The following is a 22,420-nucleotide window of genomic DNA, read 5'->3' on the forward strand; positions in this document are numbered from 1 at the left end:
TGTCCCTTTACAGGCATCATCCATCCATTACAGTTCTTCCTTCAAGAGGCAGATGTCTTTCTCCTGCCCTCCCAGCACCAAACACTTCAAAATGGCCTCTCAAGCACTCGTTTCTCACCCCCCTCATTATGGTTTATCTCTGTAATCAGCATCTATACTATTCCCACGTGGTAACAACTTTTCTCTTTCATCTCTACTGCTCCAGACCCTTTCAGTTAAGAAATGAGCCATGCCCTTCCCATGCACCTGCTTTGTTTCATCCTTTCACATCACACAGGCAGCACTCTAGCAATTGCTCCAGTTACTAAAAATATCATAGTTTTGCCATGGCTGCTTTTCCAAATACATTTCAGTAGTGCATCACAAGCACAACTCAATTCCTGAGCATTCAACATTTGATTCATACCTTACCAATCTGCCTTTGACAAGCAACATCCCTACCTCTTGTAAATGTTATTTTTCTATTGGAGCGTGAAGTTGCGATTTTTATCTTTTCCTCATTTCATTCCAGAAGTACTCAAGGCTTCATATTTTGACAAGTGTTCTCCTGGCTGAAAAGGTCTTTTTTATTACTAATTGATGTCTGACTGGATTTCAAAGAACTGTCAGCCAAAAAGCAAGGAATGATGATTTAATTTGAAAATAAGTTTAGTACATAAGGACTAATCTAGCCATAGAAATCAAATTTCAAATAGTGATAGTGAGGATGGAATGAATGTAGTCTTCCAAGGAGATCATGTTCCTGAAATGAAAAACATCCACCACTAGATGTCATAATTTCAGAGATTAAGGAAATAGTCATTTCTGACCTTCACTAAAGTAAAATTATGGGGACCAAAAGTCTCTAGACTTCAGAGAACCAGATGTGCGGGTACTTATGGAAGCAAAGTCCTTCTGAAGCCAGTAATTTTGTACCTAAGTAAAAGGTCAGTAGACATACCAACTCTAAGCCTGTCTTGCATATGTGTAACTTTAAATGAAACACCACAAGAAATGCATGAATGTAATGCTCAGATAAATGCATACAGTTTAATGTTATAGTGAGGAAGGAGACAGTGTATACTCCTTTCAGGGTGTCTGGTGAGGAGGGACCTTTTCAGTGCAGAAGGGGATAATAAGAAAAGGAGGAGGCCCTAAGAAACACATACAGAGACCCAAACCTGACCAACGAATGATAAGGGAAGTAGTAACAAGAGCCAAAGCTGGTCAGCCCCACAGACTAATAAAGACATTTGGAGTGTGGGGATGTTCATTGCAGTAGGATTGAGGACCTTGTCAAATGAGATGGTAAGAGAAAGGAGGCAAACAGAAGCAAAATATACAGAGACACAAACCTGTTAAACTTAACACACAAATCCAAGAAGCAAACCTTGTCAGTCATACTAACTAAGGGCCTGTCAAGAAACTACAGGCAAACTGGGACTTTGCAGCTGTTGGGAATGTAAAGCTGAGGGTCTGAGATGTTGGGAGGGGGGCTTGGTTGTACTGTGCAAATGGATGGGGGATGTGGGAGGTGCAGGGGAAGAACAAAAGAGGAGTGGACAGAATTGGCTGCAAAAGGGGCCAGTCTGTTTAAAATAAGGCTGGTGGGCATGCTTGTCTGATGAGCTGAGCAGCTGACGGCTGGAGGCAAATATCTGTATCCTCCCCAAACTGTGTGTGTGAGGAGCTGTCCTCAAGCTGGACCAGACAGCAAGTGGGGGACGTGTGGGGTCAGTAAGAGGCCTGCGATTTGGGCAGGGGTGCCAGGTGGACAGAGGGACCATGGTCGTGCTTTGGGGATGCACAAATGTGCATGTGAGCATGGAGAGGGCCATGTGTGTGCCTACACTGTTGACCTTCTGTCTCTGCCAGGGGCTACCTGCACCTGTGTCTCCTGTGAGCCCTGTATGTGGGTGCTGTTGAGGGCAGTGGCATGCCATGTAGCCAGCCATGCCTATGTCCTTTGAGAATGTATGTGTATCTCTGAGAGGTGAAAGCAGCAGGTACATCCATCAAGACTCTGGGGCTCCGGGACACTGGACTGGGCTCCAGCAGCAAGGCAGTAGGGAGCCCTGGACAGAAGATACTGGAGGTACCATCCCTACTAACATCCTGTAGCATATAGTAATGATACCTAAATAGCAAACAGCATTATTGTGAGGTAGATTGAAGGAGAAAATAGCAAATTTCTACAGAGATCATATATTTTAATTGAAGATGCAAAGGAATTCACACTCCTAAACTCTTAAAATAACTACTGAAATTATGTTTTCTGAAAACAGCCTAATAGAAAATTTAATATGTTATACTTCATATATGTGAAACTGCATGATTCCAATATTATAAATTATGGTAAGTTTTTAGATTTATTGAGTTAAAAAAGTCTAGTGCTGGTAGAATACAACCACATTTTCCTGTGTGGTGATTTTAAAGACTCAGAAAACTGCCCTTGACATACATTTGAGATGCTTCCTTGTAGTAGCATGCCCAGTGATGACAGCAGAAATAATACCCAGTGACATGTTCCATGAACACTGTTGCAAACTATTGGAAATTAAAGCAGTTGTAGCATTGTGTATGTCTATTTGTTTCCTACAGGACTGAAGAAGTGATAAAAAGGAGGAATAATTACACTTTTATTTCATTGTTTAAGTTCTGCAACAGACAGTGCTTACCTGAAACAGGAGATTTGGCACATTGTTGTTTCTGTATTCTTTTTGCATCTTGAAGTGGTTTTCCATCCTAACTATAATTCCGATTAAAATGAAAACTATAAGAATCAACTATGAAATTTCAGCCTTTTAGTAGAATGCCTAATTGAATTTTATGTTGCTTTTTAAAGGTGAAAAAAATTGACTCCAACCTGTATGAAGATTTCAAAAGCCATTATTTTGGAGATGAAATCTTGCACCGCTTTGATCTTTGTTCCATGTTGAAAAAAAAGCAACCAAATGGTTACTACTACTGTGAGTCCTCTATTGTTTTTGGTAAGTACATCTTCATTTTTGTCTTATCAATTGTGTCTCTGAGTTATATGCATGAAAAACTTCTATATTTTGGAGTGTACATTAGGCGATTCCTGTAATTTCCATGGAGTTTGACAGAAATCTGTCCCTCAGCCCTGGCTCTGCAGGAACTCTGTGCAGTAATTCTCGCTGACAGCTAAAGTTTATTTTCAATTATCCATCCCCAGAATCCCATTCCATTTCTCATCCTAAAATGAGTGTTTAAGATTAGTGAGATGTATCACTCTCCAGAGCTGCTCATCTCTCTGTTGAATTTAAAGATGAGTTGCGTGACTAAGTTAGATTAGACACAGTAACAGATGATTAAAGCTAAGTGAAATGTCTGATTTCGCAGAGATGTGACCTTACTTGGACTATATTCGTATACAGAGAAAATGTCAGTGTTACCACAGATTTGGTAATAACTCTAAGACTTTAAATATTGTACATTTAAACATTGTGACACCTTGCTAGATTATTACAATACTAGAAATCACAGTTGTGTTCTCCTGCTTTATCTGAACAGAAATACCACTGTTAAAAGTTAGTGCTGCTTCCAGGACTGTGTGTAGGGCTTTGGTGATAATTTGGTTTCTCCCCTGTGGTAACTTTTTCCCTTGAGCTGCAGCATTGCTGGTGGAAATGCTTACTGGTTTGGAGGATTGTTTTGAGGACTTGTAATTAAATACTGGCACAATACTTTAAACATGTCAGGTGTCTCAAAAATGCTAATTACTGTCAATGTTTTTGTTTGCACTTAGGGTCATCTTTATTTAGCTTAAATAGACTGTTAAAAAACAAATCAAAAGAAGTACAGCAGAAAAAGGTGTAGGATGTGACAAAACTATTGCAAAATCCAGATCAGTCAAAATGAAAGTGAGATATTTTTATACATATCTATCTATCTTATTTATTACCTTGTGTTATGCATGTCTCATAGTTATGTTTATATTTGTATATATAACTATATATATAATGTCTTCTGTACATTTGTAGATTTAAATATTATCTATGTGCATCCAAATGCTTAAGAGAAAGAGAAATTATAAGATCATTTAACATGATATAAAATTTTTATTTTGGTGAAATTGAGACTGTTATTCACAAATATACCTCAGAGTATTTTAGAATATGTATCTGATTAAGGAATTTGCTAAATAACTCATTACAAAAAAAAAGGCTTTTTAGCAGTACAGTTTGTAAATATTGACAGTGTTATTTCCCAAACATTTGTTTAAATCTCTCTTCTTGAACTTGTTCTGTTACTGACATCTCAGAATGCTAAAATGGGACAGTCTTTCAGAAGTCTTTTGAATGTGAGTCCCATTAAATGGTTTATACCATCAGTCAATCAACTAGTATTCAAAGCAAGAATCACATGTTTGTTTGGCTTTGATTCAGTCCTGGTATGACAGTGCGTAAAGAATTTATGTGTCATTTTCACAGTCCAAACAGAACTCTCCTTTGAATTATTTTTACATGAGCACTACATCTGGCTTTCTCCTAGACATAGTATTTGAATGGACGTTCTTCACTGATATCAGACTAAGAAAATGCACTATTATTATCCTCATTTTTTCATGGACTTAGATGCATCTTGGTGAAATACATGCATTTAATTTTTTGGTTTTGTACATGTCAATATATATTTTTTTTAAGCAAACAAATGAAGGAAAACAGCGTTATTGAAACAGAGTTTAAATGACTTGTTTTTTCATTTCAAAGAAGAACATAAAATTTTAATGAATTTTGAAAAATAAATTTTAAAGTGTTTTAAAATGTGATCTGAATAGAGTTTTTTAGTAACTTTAGGTAGCTAGGACATAAAAATAAATACAGGAGGGAGTTAATGCAGTTCTATCAATACATTAGAAATAGTGACATTTGAAAATTACTTAATACAGACAAAACACTCTATCCCGGTCTAGTTCTTTCTACATGTACATGCACTCAAGCAATTATCTTCTTTCCTTGAAGTGCACAGAAAATACAGAAACAGAATTGACTTCTTTTTATCTAGAGTTTGGTCAGACTTGAATGTTATTCATCTAATAAGATGAAAAGATCTAAAATGGGGTTAGAATTAATGTTAAAAATCCATACACAACAAAGACTTGCATACTACTGTGGCCTGGCAGCCAGGAGGGCCAACCATGTCCTGGGGGGCATCAGGCAAAGCATCGCCAGCTGGTTGAGGGAGGTGATTGTCCCGCTCTGCTCTGCACTGGTGTGGCCTCACCTTAAATATTGTGTGCAGTTTTGGGCACCACAATATAAGAAAGATACTAAGCTATTAGAGAGTGTCCAAAAGAGGACAGTGAGGATGGTGAAGAGTCTGGAGGGGAAGCCATATTAGGAGCACCTGAGGTCACTTGGTCTGTTCAGCCTGGAGGAGACTGAAGGGAGGCCTTTTTGCAGTCTACAGTGTAATGAGGAGAAGCAGAGGGGCAGGTACTGATCTCTTCACTCTGTAGACAGTATGAAGTTGTGTCAGGTGAGGTTTAGTTTGGATATTAGAAAAAGGTTTTTCAGCCAGAGGGCGGTTGAGCACTGGAATAGGCTCCTGGAACAGGGAAGTGGTTACAGCACCAAGCCTGTTCAAGAAGTGTTTGAAAAACACTCTCAGGCACAAGGGGTGATTCTTGGGATGTCCTGTGTAGGGCCAGGAGTTGGACTTGATGATCCTGATGGGTCCCTTCCAACTCAGCATATTATCTGGCTAATAAGTGCCACAGCACATATCAGCTGCACATTTTAAAAGCATATTTAAAAATATGGGAACCAAAAGAGATTGATATGAATAAAGGCACAAGTAAAACACCTGCTGAACTGCATCAATATGCACAGCAGGCAATCAGGCTTTTACAGTATGTTACGTAGCAGCATCCACTATCTTCAGCAGAGCCTACATCTGAACCAGAAGTTTTCTCTTCATCTGTGTGCCAGCCCCACAGGGTATGTATTCAGGAGTTAAAAATTGATGTCACAGTAAGGGTAACGTTGAAGCTTCACACTCGAAGTAGAGTTCAGTTTACTGTTTAAAGCAAACAAAACAGCAAGCCAACAGTGTCCTTCTCCAGACTACCTACCTCATGGCAGTTGTCGTATGTCACCTCAAATCTCAAAGAAGACTATTGAATGCTGGAATGAGTTGAGCTTCTCAATATATACTCCTTCACCTGAATAATAGGGCATGGTATTATGTCAATATGTCAAATATGCCTTTAGCATTAAGTATCTCACTTAAATATTTTCAGAATCCATTAATGAAGATTTTTGTAGACTTGTTTCAAAGAAAATTTGTGTATTGTAATATAATGTAAAATGAGATTGTATACACATTAAAGAAAGTTGTCACATGCCAAGCTGTTTTCTGTGATGTTTCTCCTGGGTGGCTTGTTAGAAGACTTCCCCTATGCTATCTCTGAAGAAGTCTGTTCCTTGGTGGAAACCACCCAGCAGGTACTCTTACTTTCTGCACAGTCAGAATTCATATACCTGGAATGTGGCCCAAGCTGCAGGTTAAAGTACTATTGCAAGCCCCCTTAATCCTTGCAATCTAGCAGTAGCAGTATGGAAAATGACATATCAGACTACAAACATCTGTTTTATCTGGATAAAAGCATAATAGTGAGGTAAAAGCTAATACTTCTTGCTGCTCAAATAATACCTCAAACAAATGCCTTTTGAAGTTGCAGAACATTAGAGGGTCAATTAACTTTTCAGTGGAACTTTCCACAAGTTTGGTGTCTAGTCTGACCTTGTCACCAGGTTACTCTGCAGTCTCTCTAAGATGGGAGACACCTGCAGAAAGTCATTCTTCCCATCCTAAAATGTGTGTCTAAGACAATCAGGATCTAAAAAATGTGTATGATAGGCAAACGTGAGTCTAAGATACACTGCTTGAACAGTTGTTAATATTGTTAATTAGCTTTCTTGCTAATTATATATATACGAAGATAAAATTTTCAACTAAATAGCAAAAAGATACATTATATTTGCAATCTTTAAGTGTCTGAAGGAGATCAATAACTTTATGAACAGAACATGTTACAAAAAAAAGTAATTCTTGCAATTGCTGGTGTTAGGCTATTTGAAACATTTAAGTAACATTTTAGTTTAATAAACTTAATTAGGATTTTGTGGTGCCATTTATGCTTCCACATTACATTTTACGATGTTAGCCAGGCAGCTGCTCAACACCCATGTCTCAAAGAAAGAACAAGATGCTTCTTGTGGTACCTTGTATATGAACTCTACAGACTGAAGATAAGTTTGTCAGCAATAGGTTTGGAAATACCCACAGGAAAGAAAGAATTACGGAAGAAAGAATTACAGAAGAAAGAAGAACAGGAGAAGAGACTCATCTGCATGTGAAACAGAAAATAGATAACGTTACTCTATGAACCCCAAATAATACTGAGAAGAAACAGAAGACTGAAAATAAAAGAATTGGAAACCAACTGATAGTTGGATAGATTGTCAACATCCCTCAGTTTGCTCTTTATAAAAATGCACTTACAGTGTTAAGCAAAAAATACAGTAGTATTTCATCTTCATCATCAAGGAAGAAGAGGGTTCAAATACAGAATGCAATATGAAGTTTTCCCAGTTTGTCTGAAATCTTTTTGAATTGGACACTAGCTTAACTGAAAAAAAGACTGGCATTTGTTTCCTTTAGGTGCTCTCCTGCTTCTCCATCTACAGATGGTTTGACCTAAATATGATTGATTTTATTCATATAGCAATTGAATATTTTCTCACACTGGAAAGAGCAAAAGTAACCAATAGTTCTCCTGTTTTAATTGTCCAGATTCTACATCCTGCAAAATTACACATATTGTGTGTTGGTTTCTTTTTACCTTCCTTCTTAATTGTATGAAATGGATCACTTCTTCTAAAATAATGAATCGTTCTTTGATTTTATCTGTTATGTGCCCTTCCTTTTCTGTAATTTCAAAATACCCATAGGTCTGTTTCTTTCACTTTTTAATAGTCTATTTGTAGCCTAACTTCTACTTTCTCCACCCTATTAGGTTGTGAATAACTGTTTTTGAGTTTGTTGCGTATCTGTGGCACTCCTTCTAAATTTTAATTAATAGCAGTCATATTGCTTCTGGATAAAAATGTTCTGGGCAGTTTCCCAGGGGCTATTTCTTAACCTTTGAAATTAGTAATTAATTCACTGTTTGTGTTGAGTTTATCCAGAACTCCTTCAATTTTGTGCATGCAGTATGCTTAGTAAGTCTTTACCCACATAAAAAGCAACAGGTATTGTGTGCTAATCAGAGAAGTCTTTCCCTAAAGCACTATTTCTCAACAGTCATGTGGTAGAATATTGACTTATAGAAATGGTTCTTTTAAACATGGCAGAGAAAAACTCACATTTTGGTTATTAACCTAAAAACCATGCTCTTTATGGACAGTGACTAGAAAGCAGTGATTTGTGGTTTCTTACACACATCAAATATTTTTCGATTCTTTAATGAGAATATAACAGCAATATATTTCATCTGTGTATTGCTACACTGGGCAGTTGGTTCTGCATTTGGTAATTTTCTGCGACTGAAACCTTGACCATTAGTATAGCATTTTTCATAATGAGATAGCATTTTATATTAATTTCATAATATCAGTTATAACTTAAAAGCTCTATGGATTCATACTGTTGTGGATAAGGAGAAGAGGCTGATTGAGAGGGAAGTAACCAATGTGATTTGAAAGTGAGAATTTTAATTTCAGAATAATATTTCATCGTTCTGAGGCAAAGTCTAATGTTTGAGCTTTAATGTTGGCAAATGTGTGACAAACTTCATTAGAAAGTGACAGGGAGCTTCAAAGACAAGAACATGATGTTTAGAATTCAATCATTCATCTACTAATCCTGAAAGTAAGTAAAAAACCTTTTCATCACTTTCTGTGATTATGAGATTTATTTATTGTATTTGATTATGAAATTTGCTTTGTTGTACAGCGTAATTTTTGCTATTCTCTTTGTAAAATACCAAAATGTAATTCTGTTTGAAAGACTATTTTCCTTTTTTTTATCAACAAAAAAGTATTTGAAGTAGTGATCTGGTTTTGTGCCAGAGCTGTTATCAGTAGTTGAAAATAAGTGAAAATAACATTTTCTAAAATGGTTTTCAAAAATCTGTTCAAACAATAGAATAAAACTGATGAAGTAAATCTAACAGAAAAGCACAAAAACCTATTTGACATCAGAAAGACTGTGATTCATGACTGAAAATTCAGTAGAGTATATGAAAAAGACAGAATTGATTTTTTACAACATAACATAGTATGCTATAAAATACAATTTAATAATATCCGGCAGCTTTTTTGTGTCTTAAGTATTTGTGATTTAAAGACATTTTCCTCAGCAGACTTTGGTGTCCAAACAACATTTGTTTCTAAATTTAATATATTAAAGTTACATTGAGAATATGCAAAGCATTAATTTCAATATATTAACAAAATGGTAAACAGACCACCTAGGTGAGGAATAAATGAAATATGTAATATTCTTTCATTGAATATATCAGTAAATATAATTAATTTTTATTCTTAACATCTTCCTAGCTAGCAAGTTATTTTTCTTGAGACATATTTGTTGTATAGTCTTAACATCAAATAGAAGGTATGTTTGATTTACTGTAATTGATTTCGGCTCTTCTGCAGATTCTGTGAGGAGTCTTTTTCGGTAGTTTGAAGGATCTGGAGTGAAAGGAAAACCAGTTTTCCATTGTTCAATTGTCACGATTTTTCAATTGTTGATGGTTAGTGTAGAGCTCAAGAGATTATCCAGTGCGCTGTATGGTTGCACAAAGAGTCTACTAGGCTTCCTACCTAATTCCTGTGAGATATTCTAAAATAAGATACATTTGCAGATCAGTAGTGATCTGTACTTCAGGGGTAATGCAAACACTGACATAAAAATGTAATTGTTGGGGAAAAGGGCTTGTTTTGAGTAATACCACAACTTGCATTTCTCTTTCACAACAGTACTCAGCAATGAATAGAAACAGGTGTTTCTAGGATAGAAACAGTGTTTTTCTTATTTTAGACTACATAATATATTTTTGAAGCCTCTAGTGTTTGTAAAAGTAGGGTTTTTTCAGTGGAAATAATTTCAAGATAAAATGTGACAGATCTTAAAGACGCATTGTTAATGTGGCTTACAGTGAGTGTCATTTCGTGTTTCCTAGAAAGCCACAATGTGCTGTTTCTTACGGAAACAGTAGAATGTAAGAGCAAGATTACATCAATCACAAGCTGAAACATGACATTATTGTCTGCCAACTTACTTGGTTTTAATCTATTCTTAAACACAACAGAAAGGGTCATCACAGTGCCTGCTGAATACATAGTATACAATCTTATATTTTTCAAATGAAGATCAAACATTTAGGATCTGAACTGGCATTTAATGACAGGAGAGAGAACTGAACATCTTTTCTGTTTATAGGAGAGTTAGGCAGATCTGTTGGGTATGAAAAGTTGGAGGTGTTACTCATGCAGTATAGAGAACTTTCTGGGAGGATGACATACAACTCATAAACAGGTTGCTATACTACATACCTGAAGACTTTTGATTTTTTCTTAGTGAAGTATGTCTGAGTCTGCATGTGAGTCCTTATTTGTCAGCCATCCAGCTGGAGACAGTCCAGCATTGTACTTAATCCCCCTGTCCCACATCTTGAGCACTTACCAGAGGATGTGGGTGAATGCAGAAGGGGGCCAAACCTTGCCATTTACAGCCAGTAATAAATGGCTGAGCAATGCATAAGAATTAATGTGGTTTTTTTACACTGCCTTTCATGCTAGTGACAATTCCTCGTCTGTTCCATTGCAAGATTAGATGTGTTAACCACCCATGGCATAAACTGTCTGATATGACTTTAGTGGTTTAATGTACCTCACTTGCCTGTGCTGTGGAACTGACAAGGGGCACTTGGAATCAGGTGGAGATGACAATGCTAAATGCAGCTGTTCTTCCTGCTTCTCAAGTGTTGGCTATTAGGTTGATGCTATAGTGTTCAGCTATGTTCTAATTTCTGCACCAGCATCAGTAGCTTCAGAGGCTTACGTGACCAAAGCATTCATATTCACACTTACTGGACATACTTAGAGACATCTGAAGTGAGGCTTCCAATTTTTTAAGTTTCTCTAAACTTGTCCACACTGTATTTTCTGAGGCAAGAGTGGATTCACACTGCTTGCATTCTGAGCAGATATCTGGGTGTATGTGGTGGTCAAAGTACTGAGCTTGACACCACAGACTTCTCTTCACCTGGATTTGGATTAGCTAGAGTACAGGAAGAGTGAGCTCTTCTTGTCTTCTCTAGACTGCATGGTTTTACCTTAGGTAAATAGTTTGATTTCTGAAGTCCCAAGACACTACAGTTGACCCTTTCACACATACTTTTAAAAGCCTCTGCTATTACTTTATGCTTTGCAAAGAACAGATTTGTCTTAAAGAATTCTGAGTAGCCATCCAAAGTTTATAGATTACAGCAGAAAGTAATTGCTGACTGAAGACTGTTTAAAAAAAACCTTTTACCTTTTAAAAAATTTATTTAGAGAAGCAGTTAAAATGCCACAATTTCATTTTAATACCTAGGCACTGTTTCCATAGCTTGTTTATTTTTTTTTTTAATGTTTAAGGTGCTTTGAATCAAAAATCCTAGATACTGAACTTTATTGCTTTAATCAAGAGAACAAAAGCTTTTCTTATACATAAAACTGTTCCTAATTAAATACTTTGGGAAAGTGGGTCAAGCTGAACAGGAACAAAGCACTCTCTTATTCCAAAATAAGAGCGTTCACATATGGAATTATTCAGAAACAGCTCTTAGTACTTTAAAATTCCCAGGCAGTGTTAATCTGTCTTATCTTTCAAATGCAGGCAAGCTCTATAGTTTTCTTTCCCTGTTCCTATCGTATTGCAAACACAAAACACATTGGATGTTAAAAATTTGCATCAGTTGATTAGGTTGTGATACCACCTTTGGCAGGAGATTTGTTAGTGTATCTTTAATATTAAAAATGGTTTTTTTCACATGAAAACAAGTAAAAGCAATCATTATTTTACATGGAAAATATACCTGCTTATGGATGTACTCTTTTAGAAGATTGTGTTGAATTCTTAGTGATCTTTATTATTGGTAAATTCTGCTTTCTATACATTGAAATTTTCTTTCCTGATACATACAATACCTTAAATAACACACCATCCGCAATTCAGATTAGCTGTTAACATCATTTGCTTCTTCCATTTGTCTTGCAGTTATCTAGTCAGAGCTTCTCATATTTTTTTTCCAGAAATATAGGGAATATCTGGTTTATCTTTCTTCATAATTCATTACCTGGATTGGTTTGAATGTAGTTAGTGGTTATTTATATTCTTGGGGACAGCTTTTCTTAATTTCTAAGAGCACAAAACACATGAAGGCATACTGTTTCTCCAAATGGAGTTTTCAATGTTATAGTACAAGTCTTTCTATACAGGCATAAAATCCCATGCATTTCAGAGTAAGCCTAAATCTGTAATTTGAAATACACATATGTAAATCATAATGCCTTAGTTATTTTAGAATTATTGCACATACGTTCCTGATAAAGAGTCATCTGTATTTTTGCTTCTTCTCTGTATCATGGAGCCTTTATATGACCAGTTTTCACAATGATGCTGTATTTATTCAGGTGCTTATGAGGAACAAGGGCTAAGAGGTTTTAAAAATTTAGTTCTTTCTGATTTATTATCTGTGCTTTCAATTTTAAACTCTACAATCACCTTCACTCCTTTTCTTCTTTCTCAGTTTGGTCGTTCAATGATACAGGGCCGGTGGTGGTGGGGCTTACCTAATGAGATTCTAAGGAAAAGAAAATTATTTGGGGAGAATATTGCTCTGTGCTAGAATAGATTTAAAGGTAAGAATTGTACAGTAGAGTGCATCAGTTGAGTACAAAATATTTTTGAATATTTGAATATTTTTGAGCTTCTACTTAGCATCCTTCTTGTCTAGACTCTAGATGAGTTGCACTGCTCAAACACATGGAATTAGTCAGCTGCATATATCTACTAGGTTTGTCTTCTGTAGCAGTAGCTATTCTGACTATAGCTTTTTTATTTGAACACTTATGTCTTTATTGGTTTATTTAATATGGAAGAATCTGTAAAGGGCAAATTTGTACTGTAATGATCTGTCAGTGCAGTTATAGTAATAATTTTATACTAGTAGTGCAATTATAGTAAGAGATTTACAGATATACAGTCTACAGACTCCCAAGGGCTGTTTTGCAAACAGATTTTGGTCCATAGTCCTGGTCCATTGTCTTTTGCACTGTGAAATATAACACTCGCTGTGTCTGTTAATGTATGTTATCTACCTACTGAAAAGTGCATTTCATAGCTGCATTATGTCAGCAGGTTTTGAATTAAAGGAGGGGGTTGTTATATGTCTGTGTATAAATAAAATTTACAAGTCAAAAAAAAGGTTGTAGGTGAATATCTTTTGTAGGAATTTTGTGTCCTCAGTTACTTACATTTTACTCTGTTAAAGCAGCTCAGTCAAAGCTCCCAATTCCTAAATTTCCTTTTAAAAATGAAAATATTTTTCTCAAAAATGATATAATTTTTCTACAAATAGGTAATAGGTGTTCATATATAAAACTAAAATTCCAGAACACACTTCCCTCATAAATCTTAGAAACTGAGATTGAAAGACAATAAGCATGTTTCTAGATGAAGATACAAGAAAGTCTTCTAGATGTAGTGCTAGCTGGCTTTTTTTGAGAACCTTACAGTAAATCACTTCTAGTTGTTAGCTCACTTTTGATTCCATAGATTTCTAGGACTTTCAGATTGTGTATTTTCAGTGTTGCAGGCTTTATATTACGTAGATATCACTGCTACATCTTTTTACAGAGATGTGGTAGAAAATCATAATGCATAATCTTTGCTTCATTTGTTCTTGCTTTACTTTTTACTTTTTCCCTGTATACATAACTTTCAGATTAATGTTGTCAGTACTGTTATATGAACCAAAAAATAACTTACTGATTTATTTGGAAATGCATGTCTTTTAATTTTAAATCTGTAATTATATTCTACTAATGTTTGAGTCTCTTGGGAAAGTACTATAATTAGATCTACATTATTTTAATTAACTCCAATATTTTATGTTATCCATAATTGGAGGCCAATGAAAGACTGGTAGAACTATTTGTTTAAATCAAAATTAGGAGGCTCTTGATCTGTAGAAAAGTAATAACAGGGTTCTAGAAAAAAATTTGTTAACTTTGGTGCAGGACATGACTTCTGTGTTACTCAGATTTTTTTGAGAAGAATGTATGAAAGAAATAATAAGAATCTGTGTATGACTAACCAAAATGAGTTTAGTTCACAGTCATCTGAGAAAGCAAAAGTTGGCTGGCATTCCCTTTCCTTTCCTTTCCATTTAGAATGAGCTTTCTACTTTGGTCTCAAGACAATCTTAGCACAGAATATCATAAGAAATGAGTCAGTGTTACTGCCTCTTCTGATCTTTTAGCAGAGACTATCTGGCACTTCTCTTCGTGGTGATGAATTTGGTAGATTCACACACAGGCAGCCATGCCAGTGTAATGCGTATTAGTTAAAATTATACCAATAATTTACCAGATTTCAGTCCATTGGAGTGTTTGTGGTGTATTGGTAGACCACATGCTAAGGGATCACCTGGAAGTGATAAATACAGGTTATTCACTACACTTGCTGCAAAGATATATTAATAATTAATTCATTTTTAGTGCCTGTTTGTGAGATAAGCATTTCAAATTCCATGCTCTTTCCCTCTTTCATAGTGTAAATTAAAACAGCAATCAAAAAATTGTAAAAGGAAAGAAACAGCTTTTTAAAATTACAGCCAGTAAATGATTGCTGGACTAAATGTTTACAGTGTTCAAGAATATGTGAGCTAGATCTTGAAATACTTTTCATTGTCCAATTTCTGTCTTTTTAGGAAGGAGTGAGAGCAAAGTTTTCCCTGAAATAAGTTTATTTTAACTGGTATACTCAAAGCAGAGCTTAATAGTTTAGCGCAATTGCTGTCTGCAGTTGCAAAGATTGTTCTCTGTGTATCAGTTTTAGCTGGCATAGATTTGGGGTTCACCTTGTATGTACTGCTTTGGGTGACATTGTGCATGTCAGATGAAAGCCACAGTGCTGCATGTAAATCAGGTAAAACAATTCAAGCAAGAGGGTGGACTGAAAGATCCATACTTGGTTTCTGTTTGAAACTCAAGGTGGAGACTGCTGAGTTTCTGAAATATAGCTGTTGAATCTACATGAAGTATAAAGCCAGAGATGGTTCCATAGTCCAGCCTCCATTATAGCATGGGCTGTTAGCCCACGTGACCCTTTGCTGAGCTGAACAGGTTTAGGTAGGCTGAAAAGATAATGTTCCTGTGGAGTCTCACAGATATGTGGTGCGGGTGTGGGACAACGATGTTTTGCCTGGCCAAAGCCCCAGCAGTGGGGGACAATTAACTGCTTGACACACTAAGGTGCTTTCTCATCTCATTGGCATGGAGGAAACAAGAATTCCTCTGGGCACTGATCTTGGTCACCCATCTGACTGCCTGCAGATTTCATGTGTGTGAGCCAGTCAAGCACTTAAAATTGAGGATTTTCTGGACTGAACCTAATCAGTAGTCAGAGCGTCCTTTTTCTCCCTGCTTCATGCAAAGACCCTCTTCCCACTATGGCTGATCTTTCTGAAGAAATGTTGACTGAAAGAAAAGGGTGTATTTAAGGATATATTCAAATCTGGAGATTTTCTGGAAGGTTATGAAGTGAAATGTGTGGTTTCAAAGGAAAGGGTTAATCCTTTTCTTTCAGAATATTTATTTTCTTTATAATCTGAACAAACTGATTAAGGTGTGGTTAGCTGTACAGTTTACTAAAGCAAATGGCAGCAGATTTCAGTGAACCATATTTAGGAGCACCAATCTAGCTTACAGCATCAAAACCTTATTAATATTGGGGTTTTTTTTAATACAATAATTCCTTTTTTCATCTCATGAGTCATGAAAAGCCTTTGATACAATCTTAAAATATAGCTGTAAATACACAGTAACTAGCATTGGTCTTTTAATTTCTGTTTTTTAATGGTAAGTATTTATTTGCGCAGCACCAAAGACCTCATTTTCACTGGTATATTGGAATAATATGGCAGAAGATTAAAGTGCAAAGGAGTTTGCACGGAGTTTGTTGCAGGGAATTTGCTGTTGTTGCAAGGAGTTTGTTCTCACTAAAAAGTCAGAAAAAATAAGCTGTTACTACGGATTTCCAGAACTTCGAAGAGCATAGGGCATCTGTCTATTCGACGTTCAATTTTTCTTCAGACTATAATAATACCTATTTAAGGAGCCTTCTGCTGTTGCACTGTCAAGTACTTCTAGAATAAATGAAAATTTTTACAGAAAGGACTACCTTAAATCTCAACTCTGTCTTGACTTGCATTCTTACCAGCAGATTTAACAAGCAGTAAAAAAGGAATTTTGTCATTTCTCAGAAAATTAGCAAATGTGGGCTCTGGAGCTCCAAATGGGTAGCAGGGAAAAGTTGCAATACTGAGGAGTGTTGCAACAGGAATGGAAAGGGGACTGCAATCAGGATCTCCCAGTGAAACCTTATGCCTACTAAATTTTGGGCACATTCAGTGAGCTATTTATGTAAGTATTCCAAACATGAGAAGAATTTTAGTAGAGAATGATAAAAAAGAGTAATGCATCAGCAATAAAATATTGACTGGGGTCAGTGGCATTAGCACATCTGACCCACAAAACTGTGGCACAGTGTCAGTGCATTTCACTGACTTTCTTGACAGTCTTGAAGGCAAGGAATATTAGTAGTCATAATTCATTGTAATTTCTTTTTTTCCTTTAAAAAAATGCATTCAATTGACTTGCTCTAGTGGAAAACTCAGTTTGTTTTTTTCTTAACAAGAATTGTTTTTCTAGTCTATGTGCAACGCTCAGTGTTCCAGAGAGAAAGTTTTAACATAATGTGATCAAAAATATACGTACATTGCAAAAAATATCTCACTGTGCTATGTTCATAATGCCTTTTATTTTAAATGTAAAAATTTGTAATGTTTGAATGGAGAACAAGGGAAGGATGCACAAGAACAGATCTCTGACTTCTTTTTCTTCATAGCCGGATTTTCGGTTCTTCAAAATGATAATTTAAAAACACTACCTGTAACCAGAAAAATAAAGAAAATATTCAGAACAACATTTTGGAAAAAATAAAAGTCGTCTTAAAAGAAGGCAAACAGCATAGTGATAATTTGTTGGAAATCGAGGTTTACCAATTTAGATGTCAGAATGTAATCATTAGAGCCTTTACACTATCACATCTTTCTCTTGTTTAATTTTTATACGCATAAGAAAAAAAATCAGTATTTTACTATAGTAAATAATTTGAAAGTTAGGGGAAATTAAGACTTCTTTAATGTCCTTACAGTCAGGTTAACTCTCAATAAACCATCATTGGACAATGATAGCTCTCTTTAGCTACTACTGCTTGGTAGAATCATTGAGTGACTGCACGCTAGGAACATAACTCTTTTCAAGTCTCATTATCTCAACCGTTCAGTTCGCCTTGATGTCTTCGACAGAAAAAGTATATGAGTACCAAAAATCTTCCTGTGACTTGAATTACAGCTTTTTCACACATGGCATTTAATAATTTGTATTAAGAGATTCAGGATTTTGAAGGGCGTTTCCCCCACAATAACTACCATATCCTTCAGTTTCTGGTTCGCATGTTTTTATATATTCCTTAATCTTTCTTTTCCACAGGAACAGCAGGAACTAGCTGAATATTGAATTAAATAAATGCTTGGTAGATCTCAGAGACTTAGGCTTGTAAGGTGAGCCTTGGAAAGACTGAAGTGTGAGGTGTACGTTGACTAAGTTTTTCACATTGTCATTGTCGTGGGACTTACTTAATCTACAAGTCATATGTCAAAGGGGACACATTCTTGTACTGGCATCCAGCATGAAGTCCCTCTCGTACACCCCCTCTCAGTGAAGCAAAATCACTGCAGGAATAGATGGGATACCTTGTGACGTATACACCGAAGAAGGATGCAGTGAGTACTCTGCAGAGCTTGAGTATGTTTGTGGTTTTCACCCAGAAGCGTTGTATGGCTTATTCTAAACATGTCTCTAAAGGCGTTCCTGAGGGTAACAACTTGGACTGTTGGCAGATTTGGTCTTGAGCCTCACCCTCAGGTTGCACTTAAAATAGAAGGCAGGCATATTGATGGCTCGCATCCCAGCCTTTGCTGAAAGGTACAGTTGTGTTCGGGAAATGAAACTCATAGAAATAGTGATTTACAGTGAATAGGAGCAAGATTCTATCTCTAGAAGGCAGTGTTGTAAAACACATATTAGTGGTGAGAGTTCCCTGGAGTATTTTAATGTGGTTTTAAAAAGCATAGCTAAAATATGCACTTCTGTTTTATAATGTAAATGCTAACTCAGTGTCTTTTTTTTAATGTATAATACATGTTTCTAGGATTATTCTTAAGCCATTGAAAGAAAATAAAATACTTTAAAGTTAATTTAAGCTAGTCATTTAAGCTTTTTCTCCAGAAAAATGGAATTGGAAGTGTTTTCAGAAGACACAATTGAAAAATTGTTAAAATTACACAATGCATTGCAAATGAAGTATCAGAAAGAAATGGGAGCATAGTCTGCACTGTCAAACGCAGGAGAAAATGTTTACATATTAGCAAGTCCAACAGATCATTGGTTTATCCCTGCTTTTTCTTCTAAGTGGACATTGTAACTCTGATTTGGTAGGTATTCCCAAAACAAAACTTACAGTGATACACTGTCTTCTGCACTCTGTATGTGTGTATGTGTGTTTTTATATATAGACTTGGGAACAGCTTAGGTTCTGAGTGCACAAATACTTTTAAGTTGAAATGCAGATCAGCTTTTCCTCCTAACCCACTTTTTACATAATTTGCACCACAAGCATCATCTAAAAAAAGCTTTGCTAGGTTCCTTCTGGATCAGCTGAACAGTATTCAGGAGCATTAAGAAGGCTGAAATTGCCTCTGCTTAGAATGAATATATTTTGGTTTCTCTTAGTCTTTATCTGCTGTGAAGAGAGACTTTCTGAGATTCAAAACTGTAATTTCTGTTTGGTGGAGGCCAGTAGTTCTGTTTGCTGGTTTTGCACCAGTTTGTCTTTTCTAATCTGAACAGCCATCCTTGATAAAGCATGGCACCTTGCCATTCCTTACCTGGAAAAATTCCACCCCTCAGTTTCAGTCCCAAGGTGCCTTTCAGCTTCTTTAACTCCCAACAAAATACATACCAGTGTCTTTTAGGGCTTGTTCATTTCTAATAATACTTTGGCTGTTTAGGCCTCATATGGCTAGAGTTATTATAATTCTGTATCCAGTCACATGCCTGAAACAGCTGAAAGCTTTGCTGCTGTGCTGTAGCTTATGTCTAAATGTACTTTGTATATCTCACCAAAATTTGAAGAGATGTCATAACAGAACAAATGGCAGGCCTTGAGCTAGCAAGGCACTGAGAACGTGATCAGGCCCACTTTTGTCACTGAATATCATATTTAAAATATTTAAGATGGACTCTATCCAGCTCTGGAGGTTTCAATTGACTTCACGATCCCAATCCTCATCTCTGAAGTTAGAGCACGTACAATGATGTGACCAGTGTTAAAGGGCCAGGGCCTTCCTTGAACCCTCCGTTTTTTCCCTGTACCCACATTTGTGCTGATGTTATTTTGTTAGTTTTGGCTAAAAGATGGCTTGTACATGTCTGAAAGAGGTCTGTCACTGGTTGTGACTATTCCAGAATTGCTTAATAGAGTATTGTCAGCCTGCCATCCATGGATTGCCAGGACTGCTCAGAAAGTGATCAGTAAGGACTAGGATTATTGCATGTTTTAACAGAAGGACACTTGGTTTTATGTACAAGAGGACTTTGTGCTTCTTATGCTGCTTTGTTAAACATGCTTATGAAAAGATGACAGCACTAGGGGTTTTGTATTCCTTTGGGTACTACATAGATGTGGTATGGAAGGAGATTATGCTTACATAAAACTGAAAAATACATGTTAATGTTTGTTATATGACTTGACCTTTTTTTTAGTAACTTTACCTGGTGGAGAATAAGTGGGGTTTTGGACTAAAATGTTGCCTGTCTTCTTGTTTTGATCCTGAACAGAATGGAAGATACTGCTCACTCTTAGAAATACTTTCTCTGTGCTTTGATGACTGTCTTCACTTATGCCCTGTAGTATCATGTTTAATTCATTTACGTTGTAGAATATGGGTCATGTTCATTTCTTTTTGCTCTTGGTTAGGCTGACAGCATCTCCTCAAGTGAGGCAACTGCACAGCTGAAATGAATTCCATTGAATATAGAACTTAATCATTCTTACAGTTATTTTAAAAACTTCTATACTGTCCTGATTTTTTGTCTCTGCTACTGGAAGATAAATTGTTTAAACAGTACATGATCTAATAATTGTTAATAAGAGAGTAGTGATGGAAAAGAATAAAAATTACTGCCTGGCAACCTTATTTTAATGCATTATAGTTTTGGAATATTACTTATCCTAAAGACAATTTAATTTCATAACGAACCATGCCTTGCAAATATGTTAAATACAATACACTTGTTCTTCTCAGATAGCTGTCTTATCTCTATAAAAAAGATGAAATATTCATAGGATTCTCCATCCAGAGATTCTTACATTTGGGAAAACAAACATATAATTTCTTGAATCAAATAGTAGTTTGAATATGGAACACTAGACATTTTTGTGGAGAACTTCTGCCTCTGGTTAAATCAATGGCTTTCTGGAAAGCATGTCATATGACCTTGAACATTTTAAAAGTGCAGATTAGTAGCAGCAGAATTCATACCTTCATTTTTGTGGTAACTGGATTCTTTTTTCATCTGTAAATATTAGTCTTTGTAATATGAACAAGATTAATAAAAAAGCCATCTGAGACTTATAATTTATTTTGTCAATGTGATAAGGAAAATAAGCACGTTTTACTATCAATATATTAATATCAAATGTTAAGAACTATTGCTGTCACAGGCTGTCCGTAATGGTGCTCCAAGCGCCAGTGACTGCATGTATTTCCAGAGGAGGTGTGCAAGATTAGGTCTTTAAATGGAAAGTAATTATGGATTTGGTTTCTTCTCATTTTTTTTGCATTCTGAATGTAAAAAAATTACTTGCAAAAGCGAACTGACTGCAGTCATGAAAGGCTGGTTTTCCAGTGCACATGGATGATCTTTCAGTGAAACACCATGATTTTCCTGGATTTCCTGGACAGGAAATTGTGTCGTGGTTTAACCCCAGCCAGCAAGTAAGTACCACACAGCTGCTCAATCACTCACCCCATACCCACAGTGGGATGGGGAGAAGAATCAGAAAAAAAGTAAAAGCTGTGGGTTGAGATAAGAATGATTGATTAAATGAAATAATAACAATAATAATAATAATATCAACAATAATTATTATTATTATCACAATAATAATTATTATTGTGATTATGATGATCGTGGTGGTGATAAAAAGGAGAGGAAGAGAGAATAATAAAACCCAAGAGACAGCCACTGACAAATGCCCAGCCTGTCCCTGAGCAGCGATCAGTGCCTTCCAGCCAACTCCCCCTAGTTGGAGGGGCATGACATTCTACAGTATGCAATATCCCTTTGGCCAGTTTGGGTCAGCTGTCCCAGCTGCACTCGCTCCCAGCTTCTTGTGCACCTGCTTGCTGGCAGAGCATGGGAAACTGAAAAGTCCTTGATTTTGAGTATGCACTGCTCAGCAGCAACTAAAATATCAGTGTTACCAACATTATTATCAACCACCAGTTGTATTACTAACATTGTTCTCATCCTAAATCCAAAACACAGCACTATACCATCTACTGAGAAGAAAATTAACTCTATTCCAGCCAACACCAGGACAGCGGGCAGACTTGCTAGTCTGTAATCCCACAATTTCTATGTACACCTGCGTTCCTTCATTATTAGCCTAATGATAGAAGGCCTGTGGGATCATGTTTTGCCTGTGTGTATATGTGTGTGTTATCTGTCTATTACAACATCAACTTTAAAAGTTGTTGTCAAATTTCTGGTAAATTAAACGGATTTAAAAGTCTCAAAATATTAAATATCTACATGTTAACAGAAATACACATCCAGATAGAAGAGAGGGAGATTTTATTAATTCCCACAATGAAGGGAAAATTGCAGTATGAGCTCAATTTTTAAGAGCCACAGGGCATCCAGGGACTCTTGTCATTATGAGTGGCCTACCATGGGTCAGTCTTTGATATGAGTTTATTGGACACCAGTGAGCTACTTCTTAGACACAT

General features: G+C 36.2%; 1 protein-coding gene across 3 annotated transcripts in view; it reads left to right on the plus strand.

Moving 5' to 3' along the window:
• AKAP7 (A-kinase anchoring protein 7) overlaps window positions 1–22,420 on the plus strand; it is an 87,380-nt gene that overhangs the window by 35,986 nt on the left and 28,974 nt on the right. For 2 of the 3 annotated variants that reach the window (XM_017829049.1, XM_017829056.1), the window contains exon 7: window positions 2,825–2,969. In XM_017829049.1, the coding sequence (XP_017684538.1) occupies window positions 2,825–2,969 (145 nt within the window). Of the gene's footprint in view, window positions 1–2,824; window positions 2,970–4,433; window positions 5,185–22,420 lie in introns of those variants that run through there. The other variant, XM_017829063.1, reaches the window with a different exon arrangement.

Source organism: Lepidothrix coronata, unplaced genomic scaffold, assembly GCF_001604755.1.
Source record: "Lepidothrix coronata isolate B3197 unplaced genomic scaffold, Lepidothrix_coronata-1.0 Scaffold5, whole genome shotgun sequence".
Lineage (NCBI taxonomy): Eukaryota > Metazoa > Chordata > Aves > Passeriformes > Pipridae > Lepidothrix > Lepidothrix coronata.